Source organism: Gopherus evgoodei, chromosome 8 (assembly GCF_007399415.2).
Source record: "Gopherus evgoodei ecotype Sinaloan lineage chromosome 8, rGopEvg1_v1.p, whole genome shotgun sequence".
NCBI lineage: Eukaryota > Metazoa > Chordata > Testudines > Testudinidae > Gopherus > Gopherus evgoodei.
The window spans coordinates 95,806,300-95,820,045 of NC_044329.1; the positions used below are offsets into that span (position 1 = coordinate 95,806,300).

General features: G+C 36.8%; 1 protein-coding gene across 11 annotated transcripts in view; it reads right to left on the reverse strand.

Annotated features, from left to right (window-relative positions):
• Nucleotides 1-13,746, reverse strand: part of ATG4C (autophagy related 4C cysteine peptidase) — an 84,009-nt gene that overhangs the window by 43,540 nt on the left and 26,723 nt on the right. For 5 of the 11 annotated variants that reach the window (XM_030571621.1, XM_030571617.1, XM_030571624.1 and 2 more), the window contains one exon: nucleotides 9,534-11,018. The exons of 2 other annotated variants lie outside the window; for them this stretch is intronic. In XM_030571621.1, coding sequence (XP_030427481.1) covers nucleotides 10,848-11,018 — 171 coding nt within the window. In that variant the 3' untranslated portion in view covers nucleotides 9,534-10,847. Of the gene's footprint in view, nucleotides 1-9,533; nucleotides 11,019-11,235; nucleotides 11,801-13,313; nucleotides 13,460-13,746 lie in introns of those variants that run through there. 4 more of the 11 variants (XR_004001504.1, XR_004001503.1, XM_030571619.1 and 1 more) reach the window with 4 other exon arrangements.

The following is a 13,746-nucleotide window of genomic DNA, read 5'->3' on the forward strand; positions in this document are numbered from 1 at the left end:
TGAACCAAAAGGATCTGACCAATTTTGACCAAAGGAAAGTTAACTATTCTTTGTACACTTTTACACATTTGTAAAAGCTACATAGAATCTCACAGCATTGTGAATGCCACAACTGGAGTGTAAACAAGAGTGCTGTGACATCCTCAAGCCAGCATCCCCTTGCTTTTGCGGTTTTACAGTACATCTGAAATATATTTCAGCACAGTTTGCTTAAAATTCAGTCCACAAATACAGTACCTTCACCATGTCTCCTTTACAAGGCTCTTCAGGGAACTAGACTTGTGTGTGTTGCAGCATTTTATAACAAAGGTCTTTATATGGGTCCTATGCTGTTAACAGTCAGGAAGAGGTTTGCATCAGAAACATGGGCTAAGGTTCTGCTTATTATACAAATGAACACACGTTGTGTGTTTCTAAATCATTGGATGATAGTTCTTCTCCTTCAGCTGCTTTTTACTCATATGTACACAGCAACTAAAGGAGAAGAACTTTATATATACATACTGTATAATATAGTATATATAATATAATAAAGTATAATAGAATTCTATCTCAACAGATTTAATTCTTAAATGCTACATATACTTGTTTAATCTCTCATTTTAAAAGTAGAAAAGGTTAGATTATAACATCAGGTTAGCTCTCTTTGAAGCAGGTAATAATTAAGTTGATTCACTGTTGCAATTACTGTCAAATCCCCCTTAATTACCAGAGATTTTATAGCAGCTTCATTATACGTCTGCTGTAATGCATTGTGGCCCTAAGGAGAAGTGTTGCAGGAAATTCTGCATAGCATGTATAATTCTAACCTGCAGTTAAAGCTTCCAGTGAAAGTCTCGGCACTAAATTTATCTTTTTTTGACATTTTCCCCTATTATTTAAAGTAGTTTAACTGAAGTAACACCACTAAAATATCCACCTAACTTTGTAAGTAAGAACTGATGTCTTCACAGATATTAGAAATAAAAATGGAGACAATGGTAAAATTACAATAAATTATTTCTGGAAAAGTATTGAACAAAAATTTAATAATGAATCTATCCTGACATTTAAAAAAGGCAACTAGCACCTCACTCTGAAAATAGTATCAAAAGAGTCTTTTTTCACCAGAGTTATCTCACTGAATTCATTGCTCAGGTGAGTAAGGATTACTCGGATCAATCTGGGATGCACTAGTTCCATTTTTTTTTAAAGTATTGCTAACTTCAATTTTTATTTATTGGATTGTACAAATACAGATATTTTTACTTACACACACACACACACACACACACACTCTTATGTTGCACATGCTTTTATAGTATATAAACTTTGTATTAATATTGCAGGTAATACTACTTTGTACCCAGACCTTATCATATATATAGAGAAGTTTTTAAAACAACACTTTGTAAATCTGACCTTCCAACTAACTTTTGTAAAAACATAACCACATGAAACTGCTGTTTTACAGCTCATGTGTCACTGCTTGTTTCCACTGGAAAAATCTTTACAAATCAGGATCTGTAAATTGAGCCTGTAACAGTTCAAAACAGATAACTGAATAATGTGTCCCACAGATCCCCTTGTAATGAAGGAATTTACTCCACAGAATATATTAGATGCAGAAAGGGCTTCAGTGTCAATGACACTATTGGCAGCTGTGTTAACAGTTAAGGAGCTGGCTTTGTACAGCAGTACAGTTATTAAATTTCTCCAGAGACCATGACTCATTAATCAAATATTCATACATCTCTGTAAATACACACTAAACAGAGAATACCCTCAGAGTTGAGCATCCCAGCACAAGCGCTCTTTCATGTAACACTGACAAAATCCTGAGAACATGCGGTCATGTTTTGCATTTCTAATACTCTATGTACTCTTTAGTACCCCAATTCCTAAAAACAGAACACAAATGATCTTACTGATCGCAAGTGTTACATAGTTACAATTAAAATTGCTCCACTATTGCTTCATACCATCTTTTTAAAACTGAAGACAGTGAATCAATTCTTCTGTTCTTTGTTTACCACCAGACAAGTAACTTTTTCCCATACGGATGAAGAAACGTAAGGCCGTGCTCTTATTAATACAAGAATTTGTATTAGCATGAAAACAACAAACCACTGGTTGAGCTATGAAGGCCAAAGACCTTCATATATTTGCAAGACATCAGCTTGCTGTGTTTTGCAAATACTTCATTCTGCTTTTCACAGCTGCTGTAAAATTTAATGTCTTCTTACCCATCCCATTGGAAGGAGAAATAGGGCTGAAAACAAAATCTAGACTCAGGTTCATATTTCAGTTCAGTGCCCATGACTGGGTGCTGCCAGCTGCATCCCAACACCCTGAAACATCAGCAAAATTAGGGTTTGAATTTCAAACCTGTAAATTCAGGTATGTTCAGATCTAGCATTTGGATTCTGCTTCTCACAGAGCTACAAAATTCTGATCCACACTTTTGGTTCAGACCTTTTGTAATTTAAGGTAGCCAGATCCCACTGTACCGTGTTTAAACATGGATTATCACAATATGGTGTAGATTTTTAAACCTCTGCACCGATTTCAAATTAATCTACTATGAACCTAAGGGTGCTGGTAAATCTTGAAGCAGACAACTGTTAGATTATTTCATTTATTTTTAGGGGTAGAAGACACAGCAACTCTTGGAACAGATGCCCACACTGCAAGCTTTAGAGAGGCACTAATAAAAAAAAAAAAAAAAAAAAAAAAAATCAGAGTGGCCTGCCATACAATGCAAGTAACTCAATTGTCCCAGTTTAAGGATTAAAAGTTGGTCAGTTTATTAGGAGAATTAGTTCTCCTGTTTTTTAATAAGATTCTTTCTAAATGTTTCTTTAGATTTACATAGAGAGGTTTTTCTTTTTCTTCAGTTTTATTTATTAACCGACCTAGTTGTTAGCGGAGACAGGGAAAACCAAAGGAGAAACTTCCCACTTTGTTTAAAATTAAATAAATAAATATGCTAATTCAAGCATCCTACTCTGCTCTCCTTGCATTATTTTGCAGTGATTTTTTAATTGTCTTTAAGTGGAATTGACATTTACATTTAGAAATGAAGATCATCTTCCTTATTTAATTGAGACAGCCACTGACTGATGCAGAGCAACAACAATTCCTTCCCTACCCGCAACTTCCTGAAAAACAGAATCTATGCAACCTTGCTCCACTGAGTCAGCACATGGCAATAAAACAATTGTGGGCATTCACTCAGTACCACTCTGCAGAAATTTTGGGATGGCAATAAATTGCCAACTCTTACTAAGATAGGAGCCCAAACCTGCAACCCTTGCTCAGCAGAGGTCCCACTAAGTTGGATAACCTTATTCACTGCCCTGATCTTGCAAGCTACTTTGCACGTGTAGTCCTTTAGCCCACATACAGGCCCCTTAATTTAAATGGATACAGAGGTTCACTTGAGCAGACCAGCTTACAGGATCAGGGCCTGAAAGGTGAGCAGAAGGAAAGACTGTATACATATTACTCTCATATAGATTAACCACAGAACTCTCAAAGCCCTGGCTGTTAGCATATGCGTGCGTGCGCTCTCTCTCTCTCTCTCTCTCACACACACACACACACACACACACACCTCACTCACTCTAGAGATAGGCAAAAACCACTGAGCATTTATTGTTCATCTTCTTGCTTTAAACAAACAATAACAAAAAACCTGCTGATTTGTTTGGCAATTGCAACTGCTTTTATTCACAAACATCAGTAAGTTTTTATCTGAAAAAGCATTTGCAGAAAACAAAACCGTCCTGAATTTTTGTGTGAACAAACATCCAAGAGCTTTCCCACATAAGAGATCTTGTGACCATTAAGAAAAGCCTTTTTTTACTATTCACAAAGTAGACAAACAATGTGACTGCCCATGGATTCCTTGCAAACTGTGAAAGACACTTGTTTGTAAAGTTTTTATCTTCCAATGAGGAAACAAACAATACCACCTGATGAAGGTGACTAATTGTAGGGTCCAATGACAACTATTCAGGGTCCTGATTTTCTTTTACACTAAGGCTATGTCTACACTAGCACTTTTGTTGGTAAAACTTCCGATGCTCTCCCACCAACATAGCTACTGCTGCTCATTCAGGGTGGTTTAATCATGCCGACTGGAGAGCTCTCTCCCATTGGTATAGGGTGGTTATGCAGGAAACCTTACAGTGGTGCAGCTGTGCCTCTGGAAGGTCTCTAGTGTTGACATAGCTTAAGGCTCTTTTACATGGCTGTGATGCTATAAAGGGGCTTTAAAATGGGTGTAACTAGTTTATACTGCCATGTGTAAATAGCCCTTAGTGTAAATGAAAATCAGTGAGATGTTCACAACCAAACTACAAGGTAAAGTTTTGTTACACATTCTATACTCTAGTCCAGTACCCACAGTGTGTTCAGTGCCGGATCACATCCTGATCATGGATAAGGTCTCCCAATCCATGAATTAAAATAATCAAGCACCATCTGCTCCTATTGGGGGATCCTGGTACTGCAGCCACAGACTATTTGCTCCATCACACACACAAAAATAGTCCATCAATACAAAGGATGCATAAACAGAACAGGAGGTGGGCTGGACTTTAAACATGTTGTTTATGTTCATTTCTGCTGTTATTGACTGTTATAACTCACTCACCATTTGATTTTACAGGTCATCAATAAATCCTCAAAATAAATCAGGTCTCTAGAGTGAGCTCATTCTCTACTGTAATTAACGTAACTTACAAACATGCCCCCCCATGTTAGTGCCACACTTTCAGCAAATAAGATTGCATCATGATATCCATGAACACTTCTTATGTCTAGAGATTAAAAATTCACAAGACTTTCCTTGGGCTGAAAAATTCTTTAACAAGATTAGGAATTAAGACACAACCATCCAAGCCTAACACACCTGATTGCTGTAAAACTAATACACAGCTGCACGCACAGATTTCTATGGTAATTTCACAAGCAGAAAGCTCTTTAGTCTTAGCCCTCCTTTCAAGTTTACTTCTGCCATTTCCAGCTTTTGAGGCCCCTAGCCATAATAAAAATTAAAAATGACGACACATGAAAACAAAATAAGGCACCAAGAGAGGAGTGAGACATAATTTGAATATATTTTTATTTAACAAATGCTTTTCTGGTCTGACAGGGATGTGCATAAAAAAGTTGTAAAACGTATCAAATGCCAAAAAATTAACAAGTGTCTAGATGTGAGGCCCCATTTGAGTTTGAGGCCCAGGCCAAATGGCCCTCCTTCCTCCTGCCCCCCTCTGATTGGCCCTGCCGATCATGATGGAAATACTTTGTCAAAGAGCAAGGGTTTTGGAGTATGTCCTGAAAGCAGTCAGATTCTAGCCTAATCAGATTTCCTCTGGAAATTTGTTCTACCACTGTATCCCCTTGACCAAGATCACAGAACATCAGGGTTGGAAGGGACTCAGGAGCTCATCTAGTCCAACCCCCTACTTGAAGCAGGATCAAATCCCCAGACAGATTTTTGCCCCTGATCCCTAAATAGCCCCCTCAAGGATTGAACTCACACGCCTGGATTTAGTAGGCCAATGCTCAAACTACTGAGCTATCCCTCCCCACTTCTGGCTCTCATATGCTTTGTCTTGGCGCTTTGAAAGTTGAATTGTCCCAGAGAGCAGTTGTCTTGGTAAATCCTGAGTGATGTGGTCTCCCATAGATGCCTTGGAAGATCAGGACCATGGCTTTGAATGGATACTGGACACAGACTGGGAACCAACAGAAAGTGGAACATGTAGGTGAAGTGCTCATGATGGGTAGTCTGTCTCATTCAGTAGGTAGGTGCACAGTCACAAAAGTGAACCGTCTGTATTGCATCCATCTTCAATCCTAGATATAGTGTTTTACAGTGATCCAGACTGGTGGTGACAAAACACATAGGTCATCAGAACCAGGTTTTCGTAGAAAGATGGTGGAAAAGGGGGTTATGGTCACTGATCATCTAGAGAGGAGTGGAAGACAACCCCAAGACTTCGCTTCACTTTGATAAATGGAGGCATATGCCTTTGGCTAGATGCAGAAGACAAAGTCCCAGCTAGTTATTCAAAGATCTGGCTGAGGTGACTCCTGCTGCTATTAGACTTGATAAACAAAAATGCCCCCCTCTTAAGAAAAGAAAGAACAGCAGAAACAATTATTGGGTGGGGAAAGAACAGACCTATTTAAAAGACGCCCATATTTGCCATATTCCATGATATTGAGATGCTAGTTCCATGAAGAAAGCAAGTAACTAATCAGTCAATGATTTGTATAAGTCACTTAAGAATACAGGCCACTGCTGGGTGTGTGAGTAACTAATGCACAGTTGGTTTGTGTTTGAAGGCAGCAGCAGCAACAGTGATGACACAAATTAATTGCGCAGTTTTCAGGAGATAATGCAGTAGAAGCAAAGATAATTACTATGCGATTAACATAGTTTCCAATTAAAGTCCCCTGTAGTTACAGAAAAACATTAATTTCTAGTAACTTGGCAATTTAACTTGTGTCACCACTGTACATGGACCTTCAGGGATGAGGATAACCTGTAAGCTTGCCTGTCCTGGAGTCAAGAAATATACTAGAATGCTTTCAAAACCAAGGTTTTCTTTCTGTGCCCTAGCCATTTTTCATTGGGGCAATGGGATCTAAACAGGAAGTAATACTGGAAGGAGTTAGAATCTTGAACTATTAGGTTTCAAGACCTATGTAATTAGCTTTATGGGCAACATGGAAAAGTCATGAAACTAGCTGTATTTCTAAAATAGTGAGGCCTAGTATAGGTCATTTTGAAAACTACACAGACAGGTAGAGATGAAGACCATCACAGGTGAAATGTCATGGGTAGCAAAGGACATGCAGGAGTCACTAAACATAGACATGATAGTTAAATCCATGGTAACAGATCAAATTGGCCAGGAATACAGGGAAGAGGTTATAGAACAGGGGCTGCAAAGGATCTGACCAAGAGGGATGGAGGAAAAAAAAATTAAGGCCAGAAATAAGCACCATATTTCATTGAAAGTACAATATTTTTCTTAAGTACCCAAGCTGGAATTTGGCCTGGACTACCCCACTTTTTCCAAGTAGTACTATAGAATTAATTAAATCCCCCATGCCTCCTTCAAAAAATTCACCAGTTTTCATTTCTGTCCCCCATTTCCACTTCCTTATTAAATACTTATTTACACAGATTTGCAGGCATTTACCTAAATCACCAACATGGAAAAAGGAACAAGATGGAAGGTGGAGGAGTGAGAGAAAAGGTAACTGAAAATTGCTACTAGTTCTAACAAATTTGTGCAGGTGGCTCTGAATGCCACACTACCACGGTAGACTAAAAGACCCAATATCATCACCACCAGCTGTCTTAATATTATTGACAGTTTTGCAATGCAAGTTTTCCTATCATAAATATACACTGAACACAAGGTCTATCATTAAAATTAAGTTAGCTAAGGTATTTCAAACTTAGGCCTTCTTCACAAGTTATAAAAGAGTCAGAAATGAAAATGTTCTTACAGATCCTAGAACAATGTGAACCTGTTGAAGTGTTACAGATACATTTTATGTTTAACATTTATCTACAATAAAATTCTGTTTGCAGTGAGAACGCCAATCCATTCTTCTCATGTACATAAAATCATCCTTACATGCATTTCTATAGACACAGTTAGCTTCTCTGGTTACATGCATGTTTTATTTTGTGATGGAAGTGTGACTTCCGCCATGGAGCAAAGGAGGAGGAAATGACAATCCTTAAGTCAGCATACTAGGTTTAAAGTTACATGCACTGAACTGCAGTAGGCACTTTTACCTATAATCGATTTGTAGGTAAGTTTACAGCAAGAAGGTTTTATTAAAAACAGGAAGTACTACGCTTAAAGTTAAAACATGCTGAAGTGGCTTGTTGTATTGAAGTCTCTAATTGTGGCAAATAGATTCACTCTTAGATGAAACATGTATAAAGTTACCTAGCCCAGATAATTTTGTTTTAGTTTAAATACCAATCTTTCCCACTTTGCAAAAATGTCCTTCCCTCTCAAACCCACTCCAGTTTCAAAATTTAATTCTGCTTATTAGCTATCCACCATAGGACAAACCTGAGACATCAGACTATCAGCTCAGTTATGGTTACTGCTGTAAAGAATGGGGCCTCTAATAGGAAATGGAGGGACATTTCTTTGAACAGAGATGTGACGTTTTATGTACATACATGCTTACATACAGACTTATTGTAGTGTTTACTGAAACATTTATTCCCCATGGTCAAAACTGAGTATTTCATAGAGTCAGGAAAAAGTCTACTGGGTATCCACTTAAAATATTCACTAAAGTAATGTCACTTTTGGTTCCTTGCTTAAAAAGTTACTTGTAAACTCCCATGCATTAAAGCCTTTTAGGCATACTAAATTTATTCTTTTACTATTACAGTCATAGAAATTGGAAACGGGAGGGATGTTATTAGTTTATCTAGTTCACCTTACACATAATTATTCTTTATTGTACATTTGTTAGTGCTTGGGTCAGTTAGGTATCAATAATTGTCACATGTGATGGGATTTCCAACACTTCCTTGTGAGCGTTACATAGACTAATATTCTCCTGTATGAAATTTTTCCTTTAGTTTCATCCTACTTTAGAAAGTTATATGTCCTTGTACCAACCAAGTAATTCCTCATCTCCTCACCAGTGTTTATACATTAAATATTTGTAAAGTATCATGCCCTTCCCTTAGTAATAGATTAATAAAGCCATACATATTTGTTAATTTGCCTTAAATCCATGCCTACAGGCCCCTGATCATTTTTATTGTTTTTCAGTGAACTTGAATTTGTTAATACCTTCCTGGCAAAGAGGCAGCAGAAAGGAGGTATCCACGAGATCAGAAAGAACAGTTACTACTTCCTTGTTTTATTACATGAGTGTCTACATACATAGCCCAGAATTGCATTGGCTTTTTTCTTTCATTTTTTTTGAATGCACAGTGCAAGCTCATGTCTAATTTGTTGTCCATTATCCCACATAGTTCAGTAGTTTTGTTTTCTGGACATACTCCCTAATATTTATTTTTGATATGGAAAAATAATGCAAAAAATATTAGAAAAATGCAAGCCAAATTTAAATCTACAATATTTTCTAGCCCTCACTAATATTCATAACTCTTCCCAAATTATCATCTGCATTTCATTAACACGTTAATTTTACTACTACTTTGGGATTATTAAGGACAAAATATCAAATAAGATCAGCCCTAACTGATTCCTTCTGTATATGCAGGACCTAAACGTAATGTTACACTGATTAAAAATATTTAATAAGGAGCAAATTACCATATCCAATCAACTGGAGAATTTTTTTAAAAGGAAAACAAATGAAACTGAAAAATAATCTCCATTTTTTGGAGTGATAACTCAATGAACAAATGTGAAAAATGAACAATTCAACTCTGGTACGAACATGCTCTTGTCCCAGATTTGCCTAAAATCTCCCTACTAGTAACTCTAGTCTCCATTCTCATAAAAGGAAAAGATTACTTTAGTGATACATAGAATATTTAATATTTGGGTAGACAACATTTGTGCATTCTGTGCCTAAATGGCACTTTAGAATAAGTTAATAGCTGGTTTATAATACAATAAAATTTGCCTTATTACAGAGTATTTGCCTCAATACTCCAATTTTTTTTAGATCCAGAATTCAAACAATTCAAGCAAGAGAAATTTACCATTATAGTTCATAAATACATGCATTTACTCTCACACCTTTAATAAAAGTTATTTTTAAATGTAGGCAGTGTTAAATGTGTATTTTAAATTCTGAATTTGTTTTGTTAAAGCATGAAACTGTTCATGTAGACTTATTTGCTAGATGTTCTCTATATCTAAAATCACCAAGAGCAATGTATAATAATGGCACATATCAGAAGATCATATCGCAGAATATTTACTGTCTACCCCCAATTTGCTGTTTTATGCTCTGATTTAGAAGCTGCCTGGGTAGGAATAGAAGTCTTAATTATATTGTCAAGACAGGAAACAAACACTGCTCCCATTTAATAACTGTCTATCTACTTTGATTGGTTGCAGTTAATATTAATAACATAACCTTTAAAAATGGTAGGGAAAAGCCAATACTTATATTCATTCCTGATATTAAGTTTCAACAGCAAGTTTAATGAGTAGCCATTATAAAATCATACTGCTAAATAGTACCTTAATTCACAATTCTGCTTATATAATTGCATCTGGATTGTAGCTAACAACTACTATTGATATATCAAAGTTATATCTTGAGTAGTGCAATGCTCGAAAGGTATCTCATCATTACATTACTAACCATTAGAGGGGCTTAGACAGCAAGAGAGAGATTAAATGAACAAGGCTTTTTCTTTAGGAGCCCTAGATTCAAGTTTTGCTTAAAACTGGAAACAATCCAGTAGTCTCAAAATTAGATGACATGTCCACACCACAAAACCACCATATAATTGGCAGACTGTTCAGGACTGGAACAGCAGTGGGGACTGCAGGTCAAGACTTCGGCTCATTGACAGAGCTATCAAGGAGGGCATATATGGTACCCATCCACGCTATATTGTGTCTGGCTCTAAACAATGCTGTCTGTCTTCACTAGCAAAAAGTGTCATCATATTCATCCAACTATCAATGAACAAACAAAAATAATTACATTTATGAGTGACATTTTAAAGACCAAACATATACGACATTATAATCTTTATGAAAATAGATCAATTTCAATATTGTTTGCCTTGTGTTGTGTGATTTTTTTTTTTTTTTTAAAAGGGCAAGTGTTCTCCTGGACAGCTGCCAATATCCTACTGTAAAATATCCTTAAAGCAAGACAAACTCTTCTGTACTAAATCTTTTTAATCTTTTCTTTTCCTCTTCGGAGAAAAGGTCATTTTCTTCATGGAGTGGACTGGAGGCAAAGTCATAGTCTCTAGAATGACCCTTTACAAAAGTAAACAAGGGATATTTCTCCTTAGATGAAGATTTCAGCATCTATAATGCAAGATAACACACCGGATAAACTGTTAATTGAAAATGAAGGGATACAGTCCCTGAGTGTATTGATCTAATTACAGCAGCACATAAATTTGCAACATGCATATTTGTTTTTATTTTCATTTGTCACATTAGAATAAAAACACTGCACAGACTCTCAATAGTCCACTTCTTCTGGTAAATAAATATGTTTCTAACTCAGCCACCTCATGAAACAATAGGCACACTTGGAGTCTCAGGCCCCAGTCTTGCAACTTGTTCCACACAGGCGAACTGAACCACTACATATATGCAGAACTCCATTAGCTTACACTCATGTGTAACAAGTTGCAGAACAGTCTTTATCTTCTGTCATCTCTTGAATTGCAAGCAGGATCTGTGGGCAGGTTAGCACCTTCTGGAATTTCTGGAAGCATTTTTATGGCAGAGACAGAGCACCTAAGTCATCAATATTTTTATTAAGTTTAAACATACATTTAAGGGAAATAAGCCATCTTAAGAGCAGATAAATCTGACAGTGGACTAAAAATGCTAACAGACAGCTTTTAATTACATGTCCACACTGCACACTAAGTTTGGGTTCTGATTCAGGGTTGAGCTCAAGCCCCTGGTCAGTTCCCACACAAATCAGTCTTACTCAGGTCAGCAAACACTCACGTCCCAGGTCCTAAGGCCCTGCCAGTAGGGTGCGTCAGAGTCCAAATCCCTCAGACTCAGGTCCAAGCTCTGTCATTCTGCAGCGTAGATGCAATTCAAGCTGCAGACTGGAGTAAGAAGGTCTGCGCAATGCAGTAAGGTTGCATTAGCATGGCTGAGACACCAGGGTCCAGCAATTGTAAATCCAGGTTTATAATGCCACGTGGACACTCAGTCATGAGCCTGGAAATACCGAGTCCACAAGCCCATGTCCCACAGACCTGAATTTACAATATAGCGTAGACATACCACCTGTCTCCTCACAGACGAGGAAGCAGAGCCTCTATCAAGGGATTCAACACCCACTGAAGTTTAAAAAAAAAATTGCTGATCACCTTTGAAAGTAAATCTCAATATACAGCTATAGTATATGCAAAGCTATATTAGTCTACAGATATAACCTGCATTGAAGTGATCAAACTATGAACTCCAAAAATAATTTGTTTTAACGAGAAACAATCTGAAGCACTAAAAAAACTTAAATAGATATTTAAGCAGCATGAGCTATTTAAAAAAAATAAAGCACTGGAAAATTATGCTCCAAGTAAAATCAGATTCTGCAATTTTTACTGTGCTCTGCAATTTTCCACTTTATTCTAGACTATTTAAATTCATTCTGTTATTATACTGAGAAACCTGAGGAGAAGGGAAAGGAGAAAGTGAGAGACATGCAGACAACTGAGATGAGCAGAAGACAATGAAAAGGGAAAAAGAAAAGAATGAGTACTGAGGAAGAAAGAAAAAAAGTTTAGACAAGAAGGAAGACTGTAGATCTCAGGGGACTGGGTAATTTTATATAAAGTCTTTCATCACTAGGTCATTAGATGAAGCCAGCCCTGAGAGTCACATAGCAGCTGTTTGATGGCCTGTGAAATGGGTTAGTACACATAGTCCAACTCCTAAATGACATGTGCCTGCAATACAAAAGCCATCACCACAGTTTCAGAGAAGCCAAAGTAGTATTGAGACTGAACCATAGGACCATCTTTAGGGGTGAGAATGTCAGGACTGAGATACATGAATAAGGCAGTATGGGAGATGACAGAAGATTTCATTCTTTAGAGTCACTATTCTGACACCTCTCCGAGTACTAAATACTAAGGGAAATTATAAAAGATTAGAGAGAGAAAAAAGTAACTAGAAAAGGTAGCAGAAAGCTGATCATGAAACAATTGCAGTATGGAGCCTTATTAAAAGGAGCAATTATTATATCACTCAGGGACTACCACTACCACTACCTTCCATATCAATAGGCAAATTCTGGACATGGGTTTTCTTAATCAGTATTCCAGCTTTCAAAAAAGTTAATGCAAAAGTGTGTATGTACATAACATTTGCTATAGAAGATACTTCCACCCAGACGTTCACGTGAACAGGAGACAATTATCAGAAGAGATCTCATTAATTTGACATGCTGAGTCCCATTAACCAACTGCAATGTTTCTAAAGCATTTATTTCTGTTTATCTGCTCAATGGATACAGATAACAGAGGGGACACACTGGAGAATGACAGTAGGATTGTTCTTCACACAATATTCATATGAAAACTTTCCTCTTTTTTGGAAAATACATACTCTATTTTTGGGTGTACTTACATTGATGTCATCATATTAATATTAAAAGAGCCCCAATCCAAAATGCTAGTAAAATAGTTTTAAGACTAAAATCAGCTCCTTTGACATTAAACTAGATGCTGTTTCATGGCATCCAACAAATGGATGGGGAGAGAAATTCACCTGGCCTGAGATTTAAGAGAAAGACAATGGAAAAAAAATAAATAAAAGCAAGGTTCTTAATAGCTCAACTTCTCATTCATTATTCTGTCATGTTCTTAAATCTCCTCTCAAACAGCAGGGCAGATAAACTAAACAATGAAATTTTGCTTTATAAACTTTCATTCCATGTCTTTATTGCTTGGAGTGCCTGTCCGCTAAATCTACTTTCTAGTCCTCCCTGTCTGAATCATACAAAAGAAAAAAACTTCAGCATTAACCAAAAATCTACTGACCACTATATGTGGTTACTAAG